This window comes from Daucus carota, chromosome 5 (genome assembly GCF_001625215.2).
Source record: "Daucus carota subsp. sativus chromosome 5, DH1 v3.0, whole genome shotgun sequence".
Lineage (NCBI taxonomy): Eukaryota > Viridiplantae > Streptophyta > Magnoliopsida > Apiales > Apiaceae > Daucus > Daucus carota.
This window is the reverse complement of record NC_030385.2, coordinates 34,972,510-34,995,014: the sequence shown is the minus strand read 5'-3', so window position 1 is coordinate 34,995,014 and position 22,505 is coordinate 34,972,510. Positions and strand designations below refer to the sequence as shown.

At 33.5% G+C, this 22,505-nt stretch overlaps 2 protein-coding genes and 1 non-coding gene across 4 annotated transcripts; 1 reads left to right on the top strand and 2 right to left on the bottom strand.

Annotated features, from left to right (window-relative positions):
- Positions 1 to 355: 355 nt before the first annotated feature.
- On the top strand, positions 356 to 428 carry TRNAV-UAC (transfer RNA valine (anticodon UAC)). The gene has a single exon. It is a non-coding gene; the product is annotated as a tRNA-Val (tRNA).
- Positions 429 to 3,541: 3,113 nt separating this feature from the next.
- Positions 3,542 to 5,289, bottom strand: LOC108219983 (small ribosomal subunit protein uS13z/uS13y/uS13x). Its single transcript, XM_017393595.2, has 4 exons — positions 5,146 to 5,289; positions 4,887 to 5,047; positions 3,916 to 4,104; positions 3,542 to 3,804 (listed from the first exon to the last, which is right to left on the bottom strand). Exons 1-4 carry the CDS (start codon positions 5,146 to 5,148, stop codon positions 3,699 to 3,701), a joined length of 459 nt encoding a protein of 152 aa, XP_017249084.1. The 5' UTR covers positions 5,149 to 5,289; the 3' UTR covers positions 3,542 to 3,698.
- Positions 5,290 to 7,410: 2,121 nt separating this feature from the next.
- Positions 7,411 to 16,810, bottom strand: LOC108223372 (uncharacterized). Of its 2 annotated transcripts, none has more exons than XM_017397582.2 (11): positions 16,474 to 16,810; positions 13,349 to 16,356; positions 13,089 to 13,227; positions 12,831 to 12,913; positions 11,767 to 12,005; positions 10,798 to 10,884; positions 10,583 to 10,682; positions 9,836 to 10,049; positions 9,324 to 9,760; positions 7,942 to 8,143; positions 7,411 to 7,714 (listed from the first exon to the last, which is right to left on the bottom strand). In XM_017397582.2, exons 2-10 carry the CDS (start codon positions 16,238 to 16,240, stop codon positions 8,108 to 8,110), a joined length of 4,227 nt encoding a protein of 1,408 aa, XP_017253071.2. In that variant the 5' UTR covers positions 16,241 to 16,356; positions 16,474 to 16,810; the 3' UTR covers positions 7,411 to 7,714; positions 7,942 to 8,107. The 2 variants fall into 2 exon arrangements, with proteins under 2 accessions (XP_017253071.2, XP_017253070.2); XM_017397581.2 differs by having other exon boundaries at positions 9,324 to 9,766; positions 16,474 to 16,809.
- Between the last annotated feature and the right edge of the window lie 5,695 nt (positions 16,811 to 22,505).

The window sequence follows — 22,505 nt, the reverse complement described above, 5'->3', positions numbered from 1 at the left end:
GAGGGAGTAATATATTATCATGGAAGCTTAGTGGGAGATTGGTAGTTGCCTGAATGGCTGAATATCATGCTACTCACAGGTGCTTTGCACATTTAACATTTTCCTTTTTTTGTTTCTTAAAAACATTAATAACGCAAGAAGTTTATAAAGAGTAACTTTTTGTAAGTTGATCTAGGAAGAAACATAGGCAAAGCCATATAATTTCATAAAAACATAGGAAGAAATGTAATTTCTTTTTTTAGTTTTTAGCCATATAAGCCAGGAAAGTGGTCGTTTTCGTTACATGTAAAACATGTCGTTTATGTACTGAATCAGTATAAGGATGTTTAGAAATTAGCGTACGAGGTCATAACTTGCTGTCGTGGTGTAGTGGTTATCACGTTTGCTTTACACGCAAAAGGTCCCCAGTTCGATCCTGGGCGATAGCATTTTTATTTTTCTACCAAACGAACTCGGCAATTAGAAATCGACTGATAGCTGCAGAGGAGCTGAAAGAGGTAGAATCATAGAAGTCAGGTCCCAAGCATCATTGAGTCGAGTTAAAGAATATTCAGCATCTTCATTGTCTTGTCCAGCTCCGCTGCTACTTGTTTCATTCTAGGCCTTTCTCTCCCATTCATGTTCAAGCATCTATGTGCTGATAAAATTACAACCTTCTTCTATTCTGGACTTGTTCACTGCTACAATTTTTCCATTTGCCAACATTCCTTTATAGACAGTACCTTGTCCAAGGATTCAAACGACATTATAATGGTCAGTTGCCTTCTCCAGCTGCTTTAAAGTAAACAATTTGGTTGTCAACTACATAAAGCCCGGTACCAGTGCATTGCAATTAGTTGGCACATCCTGAAAGAGTAATCTACGGAACCTCAAAGTGTTGAGTCTCCCGTGAACATGAACTCTGATACCATGTTAAGTGATCAATTCTCCCCAAATTTCAAGGTGTTGGGAGAAGCCTAGGAGGCTTACCATGAACATATTATGTTTGAACAGCAACAAGTAAGATTTCCCTCAAAACCTTCCCAACAAGAGCACAAGCTTTGATCCGTACAAAAAGTGTTCAGTCCACAGATGGAGCTACTCACGGAGGGATTAGCCACTCCAAAGGATTGACTTTGACAAGAACCGGTTGGTCCCCGGTCCAGCATAGCAGGAACTCGTTTCATACTCTGCACACTGTAGGTATCTCCAGTTCCCATACCAATGCTGATCTACAATTAATGCATACATGCATCCTCTTTGATCATTGGCAGGATCTATGCTCTGAAAAGATGCATTGGAAAACTTCAAAGATGGAGGAATTCTTGTTTGACATTCCAATAAAACATAAGGGTTAATTATCAAACTCATCACTGAAGTGGACAAATGGTATCAACTTCATCATTGATCTCCACGGGGTCTCAAATTACTCACTAAACTCGCTTAATGGTATCAAACTCATCACTGCCGTTAAAAAAAATAACGGAGGTTAGACGGAGTGACAGATTGGCGGTTGACGTGGCACGTTAATAAAAAAGACTGAAGAAAAACAAATGAAAGAAAATAAAAAAAAGTAGAAAATAGAAATGCCACGTAATTTAAAGTCTATATATATGAAAATAAAGTATGCAAACTTTTTAATAAATTGATTTTAGGATATAATTATCTAAATAAACGTAGCGAACTAAATTTTAATATATAATTAACTAAACAATTAAGATTAACTTTTATGTTTTTTATTAGATTATAATTATTTTTGAATAATATTGAAATGTTTTCTCTTTTAATAAATTTTAATTATTTTTTTGCCAAAATTCACATAATTAAAATTTATTAAAAGAGAAAACATTTCAATATTATTCAAAAATAATTATAATCTAATAAAAAACATAAAAGTTAATCTTAATTGTTTAGTTAATTATATATTAAAAGTTAGTTCGATACGTTTATTTAGATAATTATATCCTAAAATTAATTTAATAAAAATTTTACATACTTTATTTCTATATAAACTTCAAATTATGTGACATTTCTATTTTCTACTTTTTTTATTTTCTTTCGTTTGTTTTTCTTCGGTCTTTTTTATTAATGTGCCACGTCAACCGCCAATCTGTCTTTTCGGCTAACATCCGTTACTTTTTTTAACGGCAGTGATGAGTTTGATACCATTAAGCGAGTTTAGTGAGCAACTTGAGATCCCGCGGAGATCAGTGATGAAGTTGATACCATTTGTCCACTTCAACGATGAGTTAGATAATTAACCCTAAAACATAAGTTAGTTGTACGTTGAAATGTTTATTTTAGAAACAAGCAAAGTAATACAGCAACTAATTTGTGCTTTAATTCACCAAAATCAGGAAGAGGGAGGGAGCATACACTTCCCTTTTGCATTTTGGCATTACTGCCTTTTAATATAAATAATAAATCTTGAATCAATTGTAAGAATCTTGTTTTCAGAAAAGCTTATTCAACTTGGAGCAAGGTCTGAAGAGTCATTAGCTCTGTTATTGGACATGTAACCTGTTGGGGTGATTTTAAGCAGTAGTTGATCCATGTGACATTCTAATACTATCCAACTCTACTGCGACTTAATTCATTGTAGGCCTTCTCCTCCCACACACGTTCAAACATCTACGTGCGAGGTTCGCAAATGCTATGTTACCGTCTTTCACGCCTTCATTCATAGTCCGCATGTCAAGAATATCTAATATACGATTCTCTTCCATTGCCGGTACAAAATGGTTTGCTAAACTTCAATCTCCATCGACAGATATCATTAGAACAAACAAAATCTACAATGAATGCACCCTCCAATAGATAACCCTTGTCGGGATATCAAAGCAAGATCGTCGCATCCCATGGTTGTAAATCGATTTCCAGTGCCTGAGAAAGTAAAAGGGCCGGGTAAGGCCACCTCTTGACCATTACTTGTATCAGGGCAATCTGTAATTACTGGATTGTTGATTGGATTGTTGATTGTAAGCGTGGCTGCCACTACAAGATTGCCACATCTTTGTTGACATCCAGGCTTTGCTGTAGAACTTTCAACTGCATATACTTCTTGTGTAAAAAAATACTAGAGTTGACATCCAGGCTTTGCTGTAGAACTTTCAACTGCATATACTTCTTGTGTAAAAAAATACTAGAGTTGCTGACCATGTTTCTAGCAGAAAGGGTACAACCACATGGCCAAAATTTTGCTAGAATAGAGAACACAATAACCAACTACAATAAACAATGACGGGAAGAACCTTATAATTAACAAGCTTGACTAACTGGCTGCATCCCTCATAAAATCTTGGAATTGCTTGGACATTTTCCAAGCATTACAAAGTCGACAGAGCAATGGATTATTAGCCACAAGCTCCAAACAAGCTGTCCAAATATATGTCCTTGAACACTTGGACCATAGAACAAACTGTTCGAGGCATGCATATATAGGAGTACAAAACAACATCATGACCCAACCAAGAACAATTCTGTGGGTAAATACCCCACATGCTTATTGGCGAATCAATACTTCTATTAAAGTTTGGATAAACATCAAACACAAACACATTGATTAAATAGAAAGGTCTAAACTCATATATATTGAATTCTTACTGAGACGAGAAAGCAAGTACAGCTACAAAATAAAGAAAGCCCCATTAGTCTAAGATTTGTTTCGAAGCAGATCAATCCAACAAAACTGGTTTAAAACGGAGCAACAATAAGCAAATCTATCTCTTCTTGGAGACTCCAACAGTCTTTCCCCTGCGACCAGTAGTCTTGGTGTGTTGTCCACGTACTCGAAGACCCCAGTAGTGACGGAGACCACGATGGTTCCTGAAACAACAAATTTAACACATTTTAAGATATGTTTGCCTACAGTTTGTGCTCATCAATCAGACTAGGACATACTCCCGATACACATATTAACACTACAGAGGCACAAACCTGATTTTCTTCAAGCGCTCAAGATCATCTCTTAGTTTCATGTCCAGTGCATTAGATGTCACCTGAGAGAACTTTCCATCCTTATAATCCTTCTTCCTGTTCAGGAACCAGTCTGGGATCTTAAACTGTCGTGGGTTCGCAACAATAGTCATCAAACTGTCAATCTCAGCAGATGAAAGTTCACCAGCCCTGCAAGGAGTCCAATAAACAAATATTTTACAAGATGTAAAGTAAAAGAAACGCTTGCCCATGTAAGGCAGGCATCGAACGTAAGGAATATGAACCACCTCATGTAGTACAGTAGGTAAATCAGGGTGGTCTAAATGAATTATTCCAAATAAAGACTTCACATATTCACACCAACTATCCCTTTATTCTATAGATTAAGCACTATTTCGACTTGCAAACGAATTGAGCACTTTACCATAGTGTACAAGCATATTGTATAAGCAGGGGCTATGACCATAAGCTAGACACCTAATATGATCAGTAATCTTATAAATCCTTGGAACACTCATCCAATTGTGAAGGATGTTGGGTAATCATCCTGAGCAAAATCTAATTACATTCAACAGAATAATACAAGGGGTTCACCACATCCAATCCACTATATGCACATCACATATAGATGTAGATAGTTTTACAACACAACACGAGCTTGCAGAAATGGAAACTAAACGATGATACATGACACAGACACTAAATTCACACATCTAAAATATAATAACACTTACCAATTCTTAATGAAACAAGCCTAGTTTGCAGTTTATAATGCCTGAATAACCGCTTTCACTTACCGTAAAACTGTCTCATATAATCCATATCATGTAGTACTTTAACAAACCTAACTACAAATTATATAGAACACACATATTCGAGCTTTATACTACACATTTCACATACTCAAACACCAACACATAACAAACTACAACACACACACACCAATACATACGAGATCTCAAAAGGCATACCTCTTGTTCATATCAACATCAGCTTTCTTGCAAACGATATTAGCGAAACGCCTTCCAATACCTTTAATCGAGGTCAACGCGAACATAATCTTCTGTTTGCCGTCAACATTAGTGTTCTGAATACGCAGAATGTGCTGAAAATCTTCATTTGCTACCAGCGACTGCAAAAAAAAACAAACAAATTAATCAAATTTCACATCAATACATCTGATTCGAAGCTTATTTCTATCGATTTTGTCAAAAAGATGCGATCTTTCACCATTTTGACGGAGATTTATGAGATTTGAGGCACCGATGCAGTGAATTGGAGATCTCGGAGGCGTCGCGGCTAGGGTTTAGTGATATGTGTGTATCTATATTTTTATATAGTACGAGTTTGGGTTAGATAATTGCAGAGAGGTCTTTATGTTTTATAAATTGGCAAATTAGTCCCTTTGTTATTGAAGTTGGTTTGATTTGAGTTTTTGGGTGATTCAACAAAAAAATTGGTTTTTGAAGAAACGGTTTCATTTCTTATTATTTTATTTTTTTTGCTAAACGGTTTCATACAAGGTTATATTGAATTCAGATTTAATAAGTTAATAAGAAAACTTGAAAAAAATATTGTGGTATATTTTGATTATATTGGATTTTTAGCTAATGCAGATCAAATATAGTTTAAAATCGTTATAATGTGGATATTATATTTTAATATCTCATAAATTATGGACTTTTCGAAAAATATAAATTTTCATTATCTTATAATTTTCAGAAAATATGTATTCTAAATAATCAAAATTAATCTATCAAAACTTTTACGTATTAATTAACATTCATATTTAATATCAATGACAAACATTGCACTTAGATTATAAATTTAACCATCTATGTGATTTTAGTAAAATCATCACATTTATATTATATATCGGTCTTTATCGGCACACAATAACAATTATTTTTTACTTAAATGAAAGATTTTTTTTATGGGTGGAGTTTCTTGTACTCGCGAGGATTATAAATATTAATGAAATTAGAACCAATAAAATCCATTACGTCGCTAAAAATGATTATTATTATTACATTTAATGAGCACACACTTTCGGCCAAAAAAAAAAATAAAAATGAGCACACACTAGAAAATCCGATTATGTATAATTTTTATAATAAATAATACAAAATAATAATATATTATTATTAGAATAATTATAGACAATTTTAAAATTATACAATACTTTAGTTTAGATATAATCATTGTATTATGTTATTTTAAATAAATTTTTTTTACCGGAGTTGCTTTAAGATGCTTACTTAACCATCTTTCTTATTAATAATGCTTATATATAACTTGTATATAAAAGTTTATCATTTTTTTATATAAATCTTAAAAATAAAAGAGAAAAAGAAGGATATAATTTAAGAATGAAAATATTTTAATGACCGTTTTTTTACTAATAATAAACCGAACCAAATAAAAAATATCCAATAAATCACGCTCAGAGCAGGGTTGGGGAACAGTAAAATATACGTAGATCATGTCCTATTCTAGAAGAGTTGAAAGACTATTTCCGTAAATACTCCTGAATTCATGTAAGACAAAGTATTGCGCGACATGTATAGTCCATATTTTTTTTTAAATGGAACTCATCTTTGTCATGAAATCCGCCGTCATTGAATGAAGCCAAAAAGAGCCACCCGCAAGACACGTGAGTTTTTTTGAACTGAACTGACTCTCTGAGCCTCAGCCGCTCTAGTACACCGTCTCTGATTATTCGTATCTAGTACCATGTCATTCAAGATTTAAGACTCTCATGTCCAAATTTAATTGATCGCTCACGTTCGACTGGACCGGCCTCTTTTTCTCTTGTCACGCACATGTTCGACCGAGCTGTCCTTTCTTTCTCTTACCCTGTGTAAATATGTTTTTCTATTAATAGTACTTATATGTGATTTATATATGAAAGTTTATCATTTCTCATATACACCTTAAAAGTAAAGAGAAGAAAAAAGGATATTATATGAGAAAAACACTTTAATTACGATACAATTAAGTGTACACTAACAAACTTGAGAAAAATCGAATCAAGCAACAAGTACTCCTGACTCCTGTATAACTCTAAACCGTAACAGTCATCCAAACTCTAAACCAGCCAGAAGAGAGTTATACGTTATACCTGTATATACAATGATAAGCAAACATGTTTTGATTACACCGCAATGGTAATATATACCGTAAATATGCAGTAAATATAATAATGACCATGAAGCAAAATTTTCGAAGATTAGAAGGAAAAAAACAGTTGAATATCAACTCCATGCAGGGGCGGATCTAGACCCAAAATCTTGGGGGGGCACCAAGCAAATTTTCGGAAAACACCTATATATTTTCAAATCTTGGGGGGGGCACTTCTATAATTTTGTAAAATTTAGAATGGTGAAAAACTGTAAAAAAAAAATTTAGGGGGGGCACGTGTCCCCCCGTGCCTCTTCCTAGATCCACCCCTGACTCCATGCATACAGCAATTTCATTCACCTAGTACATCAATGATAGAGTATAAACAGGAACAACATCCTGTATAAAAATCATATCACTTGAATGAGAAATTAATTAACTTGAGGTTCTAAGTTGCAAGTCTTATGGAGGAGGAAAATATTTACAAAAAAGTTAGAAGTCGCAATGACTAATCTACTGGTATCAGAAGCTATGACCAATATCAGAATCAACTGCCCCAAGTCTCATTCCCCAGTTTGTCGGGACTTCACAACCACATCAACAATGCCTGATAATCTCCACATGCTACTTTAATCATTTGTATTTCTCTACTTTGTTGAAGGATGTAACAAAATTACAGCTGCATGTGTAGAAGAAAGAAGAAATATTTAGCAAACGCAGTATAAAAGCAGTTTGTCTAAACATACAAGCAAAGTAAAACACACCCTACAGTAAACTTTTTTTTTTTTGGCTAAGCACCTACAGTAAAGTTAACTAACAATGAGAGAATATATGCATATCATTAATCAGTTTGCATCACTTTATACTATTAAGAAAGTTAAAACAAAACTCAAATGTGAAACACACCTAATTAAGATGTCTGCCCTCTTTGAAGCTAAATATTCACATTTATCATGTACAAAATTCGCAACCCCTAACTTAGACTGCCAAAGCACTTGGGGTATGTTTTTTCTCTGCCTAGCCAGCCAATATACCCTAAACACTTGAGGCAAAGTCTAGATTTGGTACAGGACTACATGTCACCACTCCTCAATCGACAAGAACCAACCTGCCATTAATTCAACAACTTGTAAGATGACAATTTGAAGGAGAAGATGTCTAATTTTCAAGCAGCCAATTCACAAAGCGGGAAAAAGTAGACTCTTCAAGAAAATATATTCTATCTATAAGAAAGCACTTCTAGTATAGATGCCTATAACATTTCTACACCTAATTATTCGGTATATAATGTATGTATAACAATAACATTACAATAGTCAGCAAGTCATCACTGAAGTTGATAGATTTTTAAATAATAAATTCAAAGTTTGATGTAAAATGTCTTTGAAAAATTGAATAGTTATTCTAGTGATAAAGTTTACAAATAGATGTAAAGTCAGTTTTGCTTCTTAAAGAAAAGAACAGGTGAAATATTTATGAGAAAGCACTTCTAGTATAGATGCCTATAACATTTCTACACCTAATCATTCGGTATATAGTCTATGTATAACAAAAACATTACAATAGTCAGCAAGTCATCACTGAAGTTGATAGACATTTAAATAATAAATTTCACAGATTGATGTAAAATGTCTGTAAAAGTTAGATAGTTATTCTAGTGATAAAGTTTACAAATAGATGCAAAGTCAGTTTTGCTTAAAGAAAAGAACTGGTGAAATGTCTATAAGAAAGCACTTCTAGTATAGATGCCTATAACATTTCTACACCTAATCATTTGGTATATAGTCTCTGTATAACAATAACATTACAATAGTCAGCAAGTCATCACGCAAGTCATCACTGAAGTTAATGGATATTTAAATAAAAATTTCACAGCTAGATGTAAAATGTTTTTAAAAATTTGATAGTTATTCTAGTGATAAAGTTTACAAATAGATGTAAAGCCAGTTTTGCTACTTAAAAAAAAGAACTGGTGAAATGTCTATAAGAAAGCACTTCTGGTATAGATGCCTATAACATTTCTACACCTAATCATTCGGTATATAATCTATGTATAACAATAACATTACAATAGTCAGCAAGTCATCAATGAAGTTGATAGATATTCAAATAATAAACACAGATAGATGTAAAATGTCTTTAAAAAGTTGATAGTTATTCTAATGATAAAGTTTACAAATAGATGTAAAGTCACTTTTGCTTCTTAAAGAAAATAACAGGTGAAAACTTGGGTGAGACTAGGCAACATAAACATAATGTCATCAGCCACTTTTAGAGCTTAGTATTACCTCGGGAACCAGGTCAGGAACCCCAGGCGCACTATAAGTGCTAGAAGTACAACGAGGATTTACAGGGCAAGAACTCAAGTTACGCATTTGTTCACACTTCTCAGTATTAGCCACAGAAGGATCAACCTGAGTCCCGACATCAGACAACTGCTTAAAGGGTTTGGAGCACAACTGTGATTCAACTGGAAGTATGTCAACAATCGAACCGCCATTACTCTCCGAAGCCCCATAATCCCCTTTCGGGGCATGAATACCGGATGAAGCATCAATAGGATTTGCATAGAAATCCATACTGGCATCCCCAAATGTCTTTTCAGTAAGCACATTTGTAACGCCAGAGATGGCATTTGAGCATTCAATGATGTTTGTCGAAGAATTTTGCCCTCCAATATGAGCATCAAGTGGTGCATCATGTTCTGCATAAAGGTCAGCTGGCGCTGCAACTTTGGGAAAAATACACTTTAGAACAATGACAAAAAAAATTCAGGACAGTAAGAACACACAAGAAATACCTGTAGCTGAAATCAGGTTGGGTGTATCTAAAGCATTTCTCTGCACTGGTTTCTCTAACATATCAGTGCCGGGGAATACAATTGCAGTCATTCGCCTCATTTCTTGCCTAGTTGATTCGTCACGGGGCAAGAAACCAAAAACTGACGTCCAAGTTTGGTACATTTCAGATATAGCAGGTATAACTAGTTTCTCCACATTTAGAGAGCAAAGAGCCTGGATATAGATTGAAAGATGGCGACACCAAACAAGCAGCACAGCTATTAGTTGAACTGATAGATGCAAGAGAAAGTAAAGGTACACCAATAACATAACAAAGTTCGGTGATACAAAGATGCAACAGTATGGATCATGCATGATATTAAAAAGTAAAATACTCAAAGAGACTCTTTAGAAGTTACAAGCACCAATATCACAAGCAATAACCAATCATTTCAGATCGCAACCATTTGTTTGCCAATAACAGCTAATTCAAGCTATTATCCTGCTAAAGCTTAAGTAACTACAACCCTGTCAACTATACACGTTGCCTATAAGTACCCAGTAAATAGGTAAAATATTACTAACAATAATAACACAACCATAGTTTGTATTTGTACCCTTACGGTAAATCAAGTGGTGCAAAGCACACACTTTATTTTGGTCTAGTTGTACGCTTACACACGCATATAGGTATACTTTTTAAAAAATAATAGCATAAAAATACTTGCCAGTGATTATTTGAATTTACATAAAATAGCCCAACTTACCAATTCAACTGCATTTAGAAGTCGCCGGCACATCCCTTGACGCCTATACATATGGCGAGTCCCGATGAATGGCATCTCCGCCAACAGGCTTCCGTGGATCCTATTTAAAAGAGGCAAAAACAATACATTTGTTGACAGTTATAAAATCAGTTCTTATATTAAAGCAGGAGAAATATGTTAAGCCTTTTAAGGCAATATATCAGAATTCCATTGACCTTATAGATGCTGCGGCAATCATACAATCTCCCTTCTCCAGAATAATGGTGAAGAACCCGTTAAAATTCAGACGATCAAAATTTGACCTGAGAATTGTTTTTTCAAAATGGAAACATTATTGCTAATGCAAAATTATAGTGATAACTGAAATGTGATCAACTTTTTCCACCTAGTCAACTTCAACTAAATAAATCATTAAACAGTCACCATAAATTAAAAGATAATTGAAGAAGCTGTGAAGTGCAAACAAATTTGAGATAAACCTTGACAAACTTCCTAGATAAATACTGTTATAAAACAACCACATAGACAAAACCAAATGGTACTGAAAAAAGAAACATTGAGCTTAAAAGAATCAGAAAAATCAAATCAATAAAAATGTTTTTATGGACTTATCAATACTAGCAGTTTATTGATTCACAAAATATATTTCTTGTCACATAACAATAGTAAATGAAAATACTTGTGACATGTGTTAGTCATGATGGACATCTGTAAAGACTCCGCGTAATGCGCGCACTATTACACACTTCTCAGTATAGACTCCATGGGATGGGCGTGGTATTTAATACTTCTCAGTATATAGACTCCACGCAATGCGCAAGGAATCGAATGCTTTTCTCTATAGACTCCACGCCATGCGCGAGGAATCATATACTTTTCAAGTGTCACGCATTTCTGTTATGCGTGACACTTGGCACGCACACCACAGATACCCATTAGATTGATGTGGTGTTTTGGGGGTTTTTCTGATTTGTGGTATGTTAAGACAAACTTGATAAAAACGTGTTATCTCTCGAAAGAGATACAACTCATGATTATAAGAACTATAAAATCAGCATTTAACCTACTAATAAGTGCAAAATATAAACTTTAAAATAACAAAACAGTAAATCATATAGAAAAAAAGATTGATTTGTAATTTATTACACAGATATTCAAGAAGTTAACAATAGTACAGCGCTTACCCACAGCTGTAGACAACATTGTGAATAATATTGATCCCAGTTCTCTCATCAATAATGGGGCAAAAACACTCATTCATGACAGAGAATGCAACAGCTAGCTTGGCATTGCATTCAAGTTTTTGGGGATCATTAACATGAGAACTATCTTGGTTAAGATCATAATACTGAAGGAGAGTCCATGAAAAGCCTTCTTCCAGCTGATGCTTAACCCCAATCAGTGCTTGTAGTCGCTCAAAGATCTGTTAGGAAACAGGTATATGTGTAATTAAATGAATTAAAACAATGGGTAAGAAAGATAAATTTCATTGAGAAACCAAAAAAAGAAATAAAAGAAAAAAAAAATGCATTCAACCACTTAATATACGACTTTATATTTCACAACCGCCGAGAAATAAGAAAGGAAAAAAGAACTTGCGATACAGGTCTAAGATATATCGTGCACACAGCATCAAATCTCTGTACTACTTCTGCAAGAATGTTAACTAGCTTGACAGATTCTCCCATACGATTCAGATGTAAGGTTGCAATTAGAACCAAAAGAAAATATAAACATAAACATATGTCTGTAGCTGAGACCTTAAACTTGTCCAACTGTAAGTAATACAATAAAAAAAACTAGGTATATATTAGCAAAAAAAAAAACTAGGTATATCCTTCCCCTACAAAAAGTATAAATATAAATCAGCAATAACAGAAATTTTGACATGATATCAACGTCAACACAGCTATTACCAGTCAAATAAAAGATCTTTCAACAATTGTTTACTCTTTATTTATTATCACCTTTTAAACAGTTTGCTGAAATCCCTGGCACACAAAAATAGGAAATGAAAGATACGTCTATATTTATCACACTATTGTAATATATATGTGTTTCCATAAAAACTTTTCCACAGAGCATAAAATTCATTTAATTCAGAAGAGTTCTATTGAATATTATCATGTATATTTATGACTACTTTGCTTCAAATAAGGCATTAAACACAATGTAGATTTAAGAGGTTCTTTTTGTGATACAAACCACACCAACATAGCCATTACACTATTCAAGTAAAATATCATACCTCCTGGCATTTTATCCCGCAGAAAAAGGAATCTGTTAAATTAATCTTATCCGCATCCTGCTCTAGGGTACAATGTTGGTGGACTACAAAAGGGAACAGTTTTGGTCATCAGTAGATTAGTAGCAATATAAAATGATCAGGTTTTTTTTATAGGATGTGTGTGTGTGTGTGTGTGGGGGGGGGGGGGGGGGGGGGGAGGGGCGGCTCTGGCATATCACAACTGGAAAAACGAATTAAAGAAAGAGGTAATGGGCATACACTTCTCCTGACACAAGCGGCACTTAAGCAATCCAGGTAAATTTTTGCCATCATCATCCCCTTGAGAGATGTTCCCCTCAATTGTTTTGCAGAATTTGCATAGACAGTGTAAGCACCGCCATTCTCCAGAAGGAAACCTCTGCAAAACAGAAACAGTATTAGACTCACAAGTGGAAAAATGTACATCACTATACAATATAACGATAAAGAAAAATAAATTAAACTCATTGAATGAACCAGATCTAATGTGTTATTCTTACTTCAAAATCTAAGCAGCTTTGATGAAATGTAGATGGACAACCATCACAACAGATCAAGTCGCCACCATCAGCGCAAATATTACATGTATCATCATTTGGGTCGTCACCATCAACATCAGCACTACAAAATGTGATTGGATTAGATTCTACTTGTTTATTCCATGAATCCAGTAAGCACTGGGAGAGAGACAATTCCGACCCCACATATATATCATTATATGGGTGAGAGCCAGGTGACAGGCTAATCCCAGTGTGCGACAGAAATTCGGAAATTGTGACAACTTTATTACAGCAACCACAAAGAATTCCATCTCTGTTAAGCTTTCCCTCAGCCAATACCTTTTTCATTTCACTATTCATGTACTTAACCCGTGCATTAAAAGAAACAGTTCCCAAGTCAATCATCCAGGACCACATACTGCGTTTCCCATCATAAAGTATGTAGCCATCAATATCTGCATCTGAACCCTTTCCGGAGGTACGAGCCAATAAAGGGCATGGCTTCCTACCTTTCCTAGTTTCCCATTTTGACCGAGACATTCCCCTGTGAGAATATCTAGGGGAATCATTTTGTTCAGATTCAGACACATCTCCTTTCATACCCTTTGTCAATGTTCTTTCACCTGCTCTGCATGAAGAACTCTTTTTCTTTTTTAGCCTTTTTTTGGGCCCTATTCCCTTGATTGCAATTTTCTTCTTCAATGAGTGTTTCCCATTAAATCTTGAGACACTTTTACTAACACTCGTTTTGCCTTTCTGACATTTCGCTCCTGGAACTGTCGTTCGAAAAAGTTTGCTTAGTATCTCTGATGGTATTGGCTCGAAAGCAGAAACTTCTTTACTGTCAGCAGTTTGATTTTGAACTTTCTCCTTGAGCTTATGGTAAGCTAGAGTCGCTGACCAATGAGTTTTCCCCTTACCGTCAACATACACTGCATCTGCGTAGGCTTTGCTTTGCCTTGCTCTGTACTCAATAGTCCACCCTGCTTTTTTTAGCATGTCTGTAATTTGTTCTCTGATCGCCTGCTTTTCTTCTCTTAAACCCATTTTCTCTGCTTTATTCTTTTCAATATTCAACTGGTTGCTAGTAGTTTCCTTTTCTCCTGCAACCTCCTGTTTCTTATCAGTGCTCACCCTCGATGCTAACATCAGTCCCCCATCTTCTCCATGCACCACCATGGAGCTAATATCCTGAGGTTTTTCATCTTTCTCCTTGGCGAAATCTTCTTCACCGGATGCCTTACAATTGGGTTCAGCCTTGGGGGGTCTACCAACACGACCTTTCAACTTTTTTGACTGGCCAACAGATTGAGGCTTTTCATCCTTCTCTAATAAATCAGAATCTTCTTCTCCAGATGCGCAATTGTTAGGCTTCACCTTAGGGGGTCTACCACGCCTTTTTATTTTTTTCGGCCTACCAAAACATCGGGGCTTTACATCCTTCGCCAAATCAGCGTCCTCTTCACCAGATTCCTCATGGTTGAGCATAACCTTACGGGGTCTACCGACACGGCCAGTTAATTTTTTAGGTCTGCCAATGTGTTGAGGCTTTGAATCTTCCTCTGTATCAGTCTTAGCGTCCACGACTGCCTGATTTCCCTCTAGCACCTTGGGAGGTCTTCCACGGGAACCTGTACACATCTTTGGAGTCACACAATTCACTGGCTTCTCATCCTCATTAGTATCAAACTTTTCCTCATACGCATTTCTATTAGAGCGCAACACCCTTCGGTTAACAGGCCCCATACCATCATTGACTCTCTTTTTTCCATCACCAGCAATACAATCAGAATTCTCCACGATTTTCCTTTTCCTACCTCGACGCTTTTTGGCAGGCTCTTGCTTATTTTCCCAAGTATCAAGACTGCTATTAATTACTTTCATCTCTTCGCTCGCACCATTCTGAACTTTAACTTTTTTCCCTTCAGATTCATATTTACCCTCATTTGCCTCATCAACTTCGCCGTTAGCATTAATGCTCAATCCCCCGCCAGCTACAACCTTGTCACCCTCATCCATGTCTATCAAACTGACCTTTTTCTTTCCATTAGATTCATGTTCAACCTCGTCAGCCTCCTTCACAGGTGTATCTACACCAGCATCAGAATCATCATTAGTATCAACAGTCATTTCCACAGCAGCTACAACCTTATCAGTGTCATCCAAATTCACCAGGCTGTTATCTTTCTTTTCATCAGGTTTTAACTCGAACTCATCAGCATCCTTGAAAGGTGTATCAACACTACCACCTTTAACATTAACTTTATCACCATCATCTACGTTCATCAAACTATCCTCTTCCTTCTCATCAGATTGTCGATCACCATCATCTACGTTCATCAAACTATCCTCTTCCTTCTCATCAGATTGTCGATCACCATCATCAACCTTCTTTAAGGGTGTATCAACACTACCACCATTTGCATCAACCGTCTCCCCGTCATCTACATTCATCAGATTAACCTCTTCCTTTTCAAGAGCTTCATGATCACCCTCAATAGCTCCCTTCAAAGGTGAATCGACAATACCACCATTACCATCAACCTTATCCCCGTCATCTACATTCATCAAATTCCCCTCTTTATCTCCATCCAATACAAAATCGCTCTCCTTAGCCTCCTTAAGACAAGCATCCCCACTACCATCAACATCCCCATGACCATAACCCCTCATTCCCACACCGACTCCAACCTCATCACCCTCCTTGGTAACATCCACATTCTTCCGCTTCCTCCCCCGCCTTCCCCTCCCACTCTTATTCTCAACAACCCCACCAATTTCCCTACATTCCTCATCCTCTAAACCAAACTCCACCTTCTCAACCTCCACCAACCCCTTATCATTCAAACTACACAAACCCCCTTTCTTCCCAGATCTCAAACCCTCCCTCATCTCATCAAACACAAACAAACACCCCCAGAAAAATAAAATTCCACCAAAAGCCAAAACCAAACACACCCCACCAACTAAAATCACCCCTTCAATCAACAAAACAACACCAACAGCCTCTACAACATCAAACAAAAATCGATAAACCAAAATCAACACATACCCACATACAAAAATCACAAATTAAACACACCAAAATCAATAATCAATCAAAAAAAAAAAAAAATCAATCTTACCAATGACAAAAAACCCTTCTCACTCCAAGCTGATCCCAACAAGCCCCCAAAGAAAAAGAGCCGAAGAGACGCGATCGGTTGAGTTTCAACAAACAAGGGTTTTAGATACAAAGAGGGGCTAGAGCTGTGTGTGTATATGTGTTTATTTGTATATATCGGTTATGTTTGTCTGAAGGGGTTTATATTTTCTTCCTAGTACTTGTGTATAGTTATGCAAGACTCATATGAGTTGTGTTTGGTGTATTCTTACGAGTCCTTATATACTAGTGTGCGCCACAGCGAGACTGAAATTAATTTAATCCCAGATTTCCCTCGCTCCTCTCTAATCCCAAAATTGAAATCCGAAACTTACAAACCAATAACCAAAAACCAATTGTGGACCCCCTTGTCCTCACTTCACCAATATAAATCCTATAGATTTATGTAGGCCCCCATTTAACTTTTTATATAAAATCTCATGTGGGCCCCATTTAAAATATAATCATTTATTTAAAAGTAGCTGAGAGGATAACTGATTTTGCCTGAACTTAAAATTATGAGGTATTATGTAACATGATTTAATGTGATAAGAGCACTCCAATGGGCTCTTCAAACAAGCTCCTAACTCTAAGATTTAGGAGGATATGAAAAATTAGAGCTCCAATGGGCTCCTAATAGCTCTTTAAAAATTTAAGAGCAACATCTCTCTCCTTTCTTTTAAAGAGCATCTAGGTGCTCCTAAATTATTTTCTTTGAATAAAATAATCACTTCCTTCTATTTCTATTCACTTCTCTCTCCAACTTTTCTCCTAAATAATAATAAAATATGAGTTAGGAGCAACTATAAAGAGTAGCATTGGAGCTCACACGTTATTCAAAGTACTAACTCACTAGGAGTCATATTTTATATTATTGTTTAAGGAATGATTTAGGAGTACCATTGGAGATGCTCTAAGCTGAAAGATTGAAATGTCAATTTGAGTGATTTTGATTTATTAATAATTTATGGTTATTAGAAATGTAACAACAAAAATAAAAGTGATTTATAAGAAAATTATAATTTATGGGTAACTTTTCTCAGAATTGAAATAAATTAAGTCACTGAAAAAAGTGTCTCAGACTAACTTGCGTCTTTATGTCAGTTTTGGGCTCATTTCTGACTTATTATACAAATATACATTTTTAATATTAAAGTCAATTTTTTCCCCGATTAAAGTCATAAGTAATTTTAAACTTCGACTTAAAACTAAAGTCAAACAGGCTCTATTTGATACACACAAAGCCCTTCTAAAACAAGCTATATGTAATTAATATAAAATTAAATTCTATCAGATATTGTGGATTTGATTTAAATAATTGATAGATAGAAGGGAGTTATAAAACAGAATCTGATAGATAGATATAGATATTATTTATTGAAAGAGATGTGATGTACTACATATTGAATATAAATATTGAAAAAGGAGTTATAAAATTGAATTTGATAGATAGATTTAGATTTTATTTATTAAAAGATGATGCACTGCATATAAATATAAATATCTTTCGTAAAAGAGTTATGAATACAAAATCAATTGTTTAAATGATATAACAATCATAGATATATCGATTTTGCTTGCTTATAATGAATTATGGGAATATGAAAGAAAATCAAGATTTTCTAGATAAAATATAAATAAATTATTTAGTATTCAAAATTATTACAAGATCTCGTAGATAAATACAATTTATGAAAGGATGAGTTAACCAACTCATTAATTATGATCGATGAATGTGCATAATGTTGTTGAGCGATGAGTACGTATAATGTGATTAAACATAACTGATGAATGTGCATCACATCAACATTTTGTTAGTAATTTAAATTTTTCTAAATCAAAAATTTGTTGTGGGTCCTTAATTTATAATACAAACTTATATTTTTTATTGGAATCGATCATTAATGTTGTATTTATTTAATACTCGCAGAGTTAGATATAGGATCATATGAAAATTGTGATCTCAAACAAGGTTCTCAAATTCTTTCCTCGAATCTAGTTGTTAATTTATGATTGGTTCCACTCACACTAATAATATAGGACCCATGTATGCATATAAACCATCCAATTAACATTAGCCATCTGTTTGTCACGCATTCAAGAAAAGAATTTAGTGACAGATTTTGAGTTACATAGCATTACTCATTGTAAAAATCTCCTTTAAATGACTTGTTTTTATGTTAAACAATGATTTTGAATTTTAAATTATTTTATGTAAAAAAATTCATACAATATATACATATCGAAGATTTATTATAAATTGTGTTTATTTATGTAAACACTTACACTTCATCAAAAGATAAGTTAGTCGGTCTTTATTAATTATTGGTCATGAATGTGCATGATGCGGTTGAGCGAATGATGCGGTTGAATGATGAGTGTGATGAGTGTGTATAATATGATTAAACATAACTGATGAGTGTGTATGATGTGTACATTTGATTGTAATCCAAAATTTTCAATAGATATGTTGCAGGGCCTTAAATTATACTCCCTCCGTCCCCCTGAGTTGTATACATTGGGGGACGGGGACGCGGCACGGACTTTAATGCTCCTGTAAAGTGTAGTTGTGTAATTTATTTTTAAAATTTTCTTTTTCTGAATTAAAGTTTGGATGTTATATTTTTATTCAGAAAAAGAAAATCTCAAAAATAAGTTACGGGACTGTGTTTTATAAGAGCATTGAAATGCGTGTCGAGCAGTTAAAAAGAAACGTATACAATTAAATGGGACAGAGGGAGTAATGAAAAACTTATAAAATCTTTTATTCAAATCAATCAGTGATATTATATTTTTTTATACTAAAAGTTAGATGTAGGACCATCTTTAATTTATAAAACCAATTTGTGGGCCCCCTCGTCTTCACTTAACCAAATATCCTATAGATTTTTGTAGGCTTCATTCTTTAACTTGTTTATATAAAAATTAATGTAGGCCCCTTTCAAAATTTTACATTTATGACTATTTATATAAAATTGGTTGATAGATACTCACCAACCCATTCTAAAATAAGTTATATGTAGTTATATATGAAATTATATATTACCAAATATGTTGGATTTGTTCAAAATAATTGACAGAGATAGATATTATTGAAAAGGGAGTAATAAAACTGAATCTGATAAATAGATGTAGATTCAATTTTGTTGAAAGATAAATGATGCACTGCATATTGAATATAATTATAGAAAAGGGAGTTATAAAATTGAATATGATATGTGGATATAGATTTTATTTATTTAAGGATAAGTGATGCATTGCATACTAGATATCATTGTCTTCTCTAAAAATATAAAAATCAAATTCAACTGTTTAAATGATATAATAATTTGATAAATATCGAATCTATTCGCTTCTAATAAATACAAGAATTAGGAAAAAGATCAGAATTTTATAAATTAAAATATTAAAAGATTGTAATTTCATTTATTTGAAATTGTCACAAGATGTCATAGATACATACACTTTATGAAAGGACAAGTTAACCAGCTCACTAATTATGACAGGTGAATATATATAATGTGGTTGAGCGATGACCGCGCATAATGTGATTAATTTCATATATACACTTTATGAAAGGACAAGTTAATCAGTTTTAGTTTGTTAAGATATCTAATAATCTTGCTTTAATCTATTCTCGTGAATTGGCTCTCTGCGTAGAGATTAAGCCCGTAAGGGGTTGTAATTTTCAAAGTTGATTTGCTTGTTGTGGTTTGTAATGGGGCTAAGCCCCGGATGCTGGTATTTTTTTATGGGAGTGGGTTTTTCCCCCTCTCGATCAATGCACGCTGATTATCAAAAAATAATCAACCCATTAATTATGATATATGAATGTGTATGATGTGATTGAGCCATAAGTGTGTATTATTTGATTAATTTCTCATCATCCATGAACTCCTACAGGAAAAGGGTCTTCAGCTACTCACCCTCTTGCATAGGAAAAGGTGCTAAGACCTTTTTCGGAAGAATGAATTAGGACGGTCTCATGTTCTGGGTCCAAAAAATATAATTGATGAACATATATCATGTGATTATTTGATTATAATCTAAATTTTTCAAATTGAAATATGTCGGGGGATTCTTCTTAATTTATAATAAAATATATAATTTTTCTATTCACATTGATTATAAATATTGTATTTTAATACTTATAAAATTAGATGTGGGCAAAGGAAAATGTTAAATATTTCAAAAATTATTTTCAATTTTTTCCCAAATCCTAGTCAGCAATCTTCGATTGGTTCCACACTTCCACTCACATGAATAATAATGGGACACCTTGTATGCACATAAATTACCCAACTAAAATCAGTCATTTATTTGCCACTTCATGTGGAAAATAAATTGAGACAAAATTTGGGGTATATAGTATTACTCCGGTAAAACCCCCTCTAAATGACTTGTTTTTAGATTAAACGATGTTATTGAATTTTAAATAATTTTATTCTATTTTAAAAAATTCAAATAATACATACATACTAAAGATTGAGTATAAATCGTGTTTAGCTATATAAACACTTACATTTATAATAAATTAGGCGCTCTTCGTTAATTATGAGTGATGAATGTGTATGATGCGGTTGAGTGATAGTGTGATGAGGGTGTATAATGTGATTAAACATAATTAATGAGTGAAAATGTGTATCATGAGAACATTTGTTTGTCATTAAAATTTTTTAAATAGATGTTTCATGGGTCCTTAGTTTATAACGAAATCATAAAATCTTTTATTCAAGTCAATCACAAATGCCATATTTATTTTATACTCAAAGTTAGACATGTGACCATCCGAAAACTGTTAAAATCTTTATTTAACTTTTTTTTACATGGAAACATGATATTTCTCTAATTTGAAATACATAGATTAGTGAAATATGTTGTTATTTGTTCTTAATTATGTAGTATAAAAGAAGTCATGGAGATTTAACCAAAATTATGTTGTATTAGATGACATAATTTAATAATTTTCAACAATAAATTACACAATCTTTCAATAAGGTATAATATATTTAAAATTCAAAAATTTCAATACTCATTTTGGTGTATAATATAAAAACGACCTCTATATACTTATGAATTTGAATATATAAAAAAAATCAGCCAAAATATGTTTTTTAGTCCATAATTTTTTTAAAAAATATAGTACTTATTATTATTATTATTATTATTAATGCTATTAGGTTGTAAATATTATATTTCACACTCACATATTTTATTAAAAATGAAAAATAAGCACTTACACTCTAAACAACATGATCATCATAAATATTATTTGAAACGGAAATTAGTTATTATACACTTGACATGGATTTCTATCTGATTATATAAATATAATAATACAACTCGGCTCAGCGTTATACATATCGCGTAGTTGATTTTAAATGTATCTCAACCTAATTTTAACCCGTAGTTGATTTTAAATGTATCTCAACCTAATTTTATCATTTGTCTCGCTTTTTTTTTACATAACATTCATAATCGCTAAAATCAGAATTTTGATGATCCTTAGAAATAAAATATATTATGTAAAATACTTTTCATATGATCATCTTATGCAGGACGGTGAATCTTAATCTTCAAAAACGCATTATAAATTAAAAAAAATATATAACTAAGTTTTTTTTAAAAATAATAGGACAAATATATGTTAGATTAGTAGGACAAGATATAAATTATTAGAGTATAATTAAAATAATACTGAGATTCAATTCAAATATATTTTTTCAAGTCATTTTGTATTAACATTTAATAGAATCTTGGAAAATTATGTAATTTTTTGATAATATTTATCAATAATATGTTAAATAATCAAAATTTATTCTTGCCAGAGAGGTATGTTACACACCCTGGCATTGCTGTTACTCCACAAAAATTTACAAGAGAATTGTTTCATGATGCTATAATAGCATTAATGAGTTCAAGACTATGATCACACCCCATCCTTTAAACCTCAAAATAACAATGGACTAAGAAGATCTTTATACAGATGCTACTACTCTTTAAAGATGTTTAGTA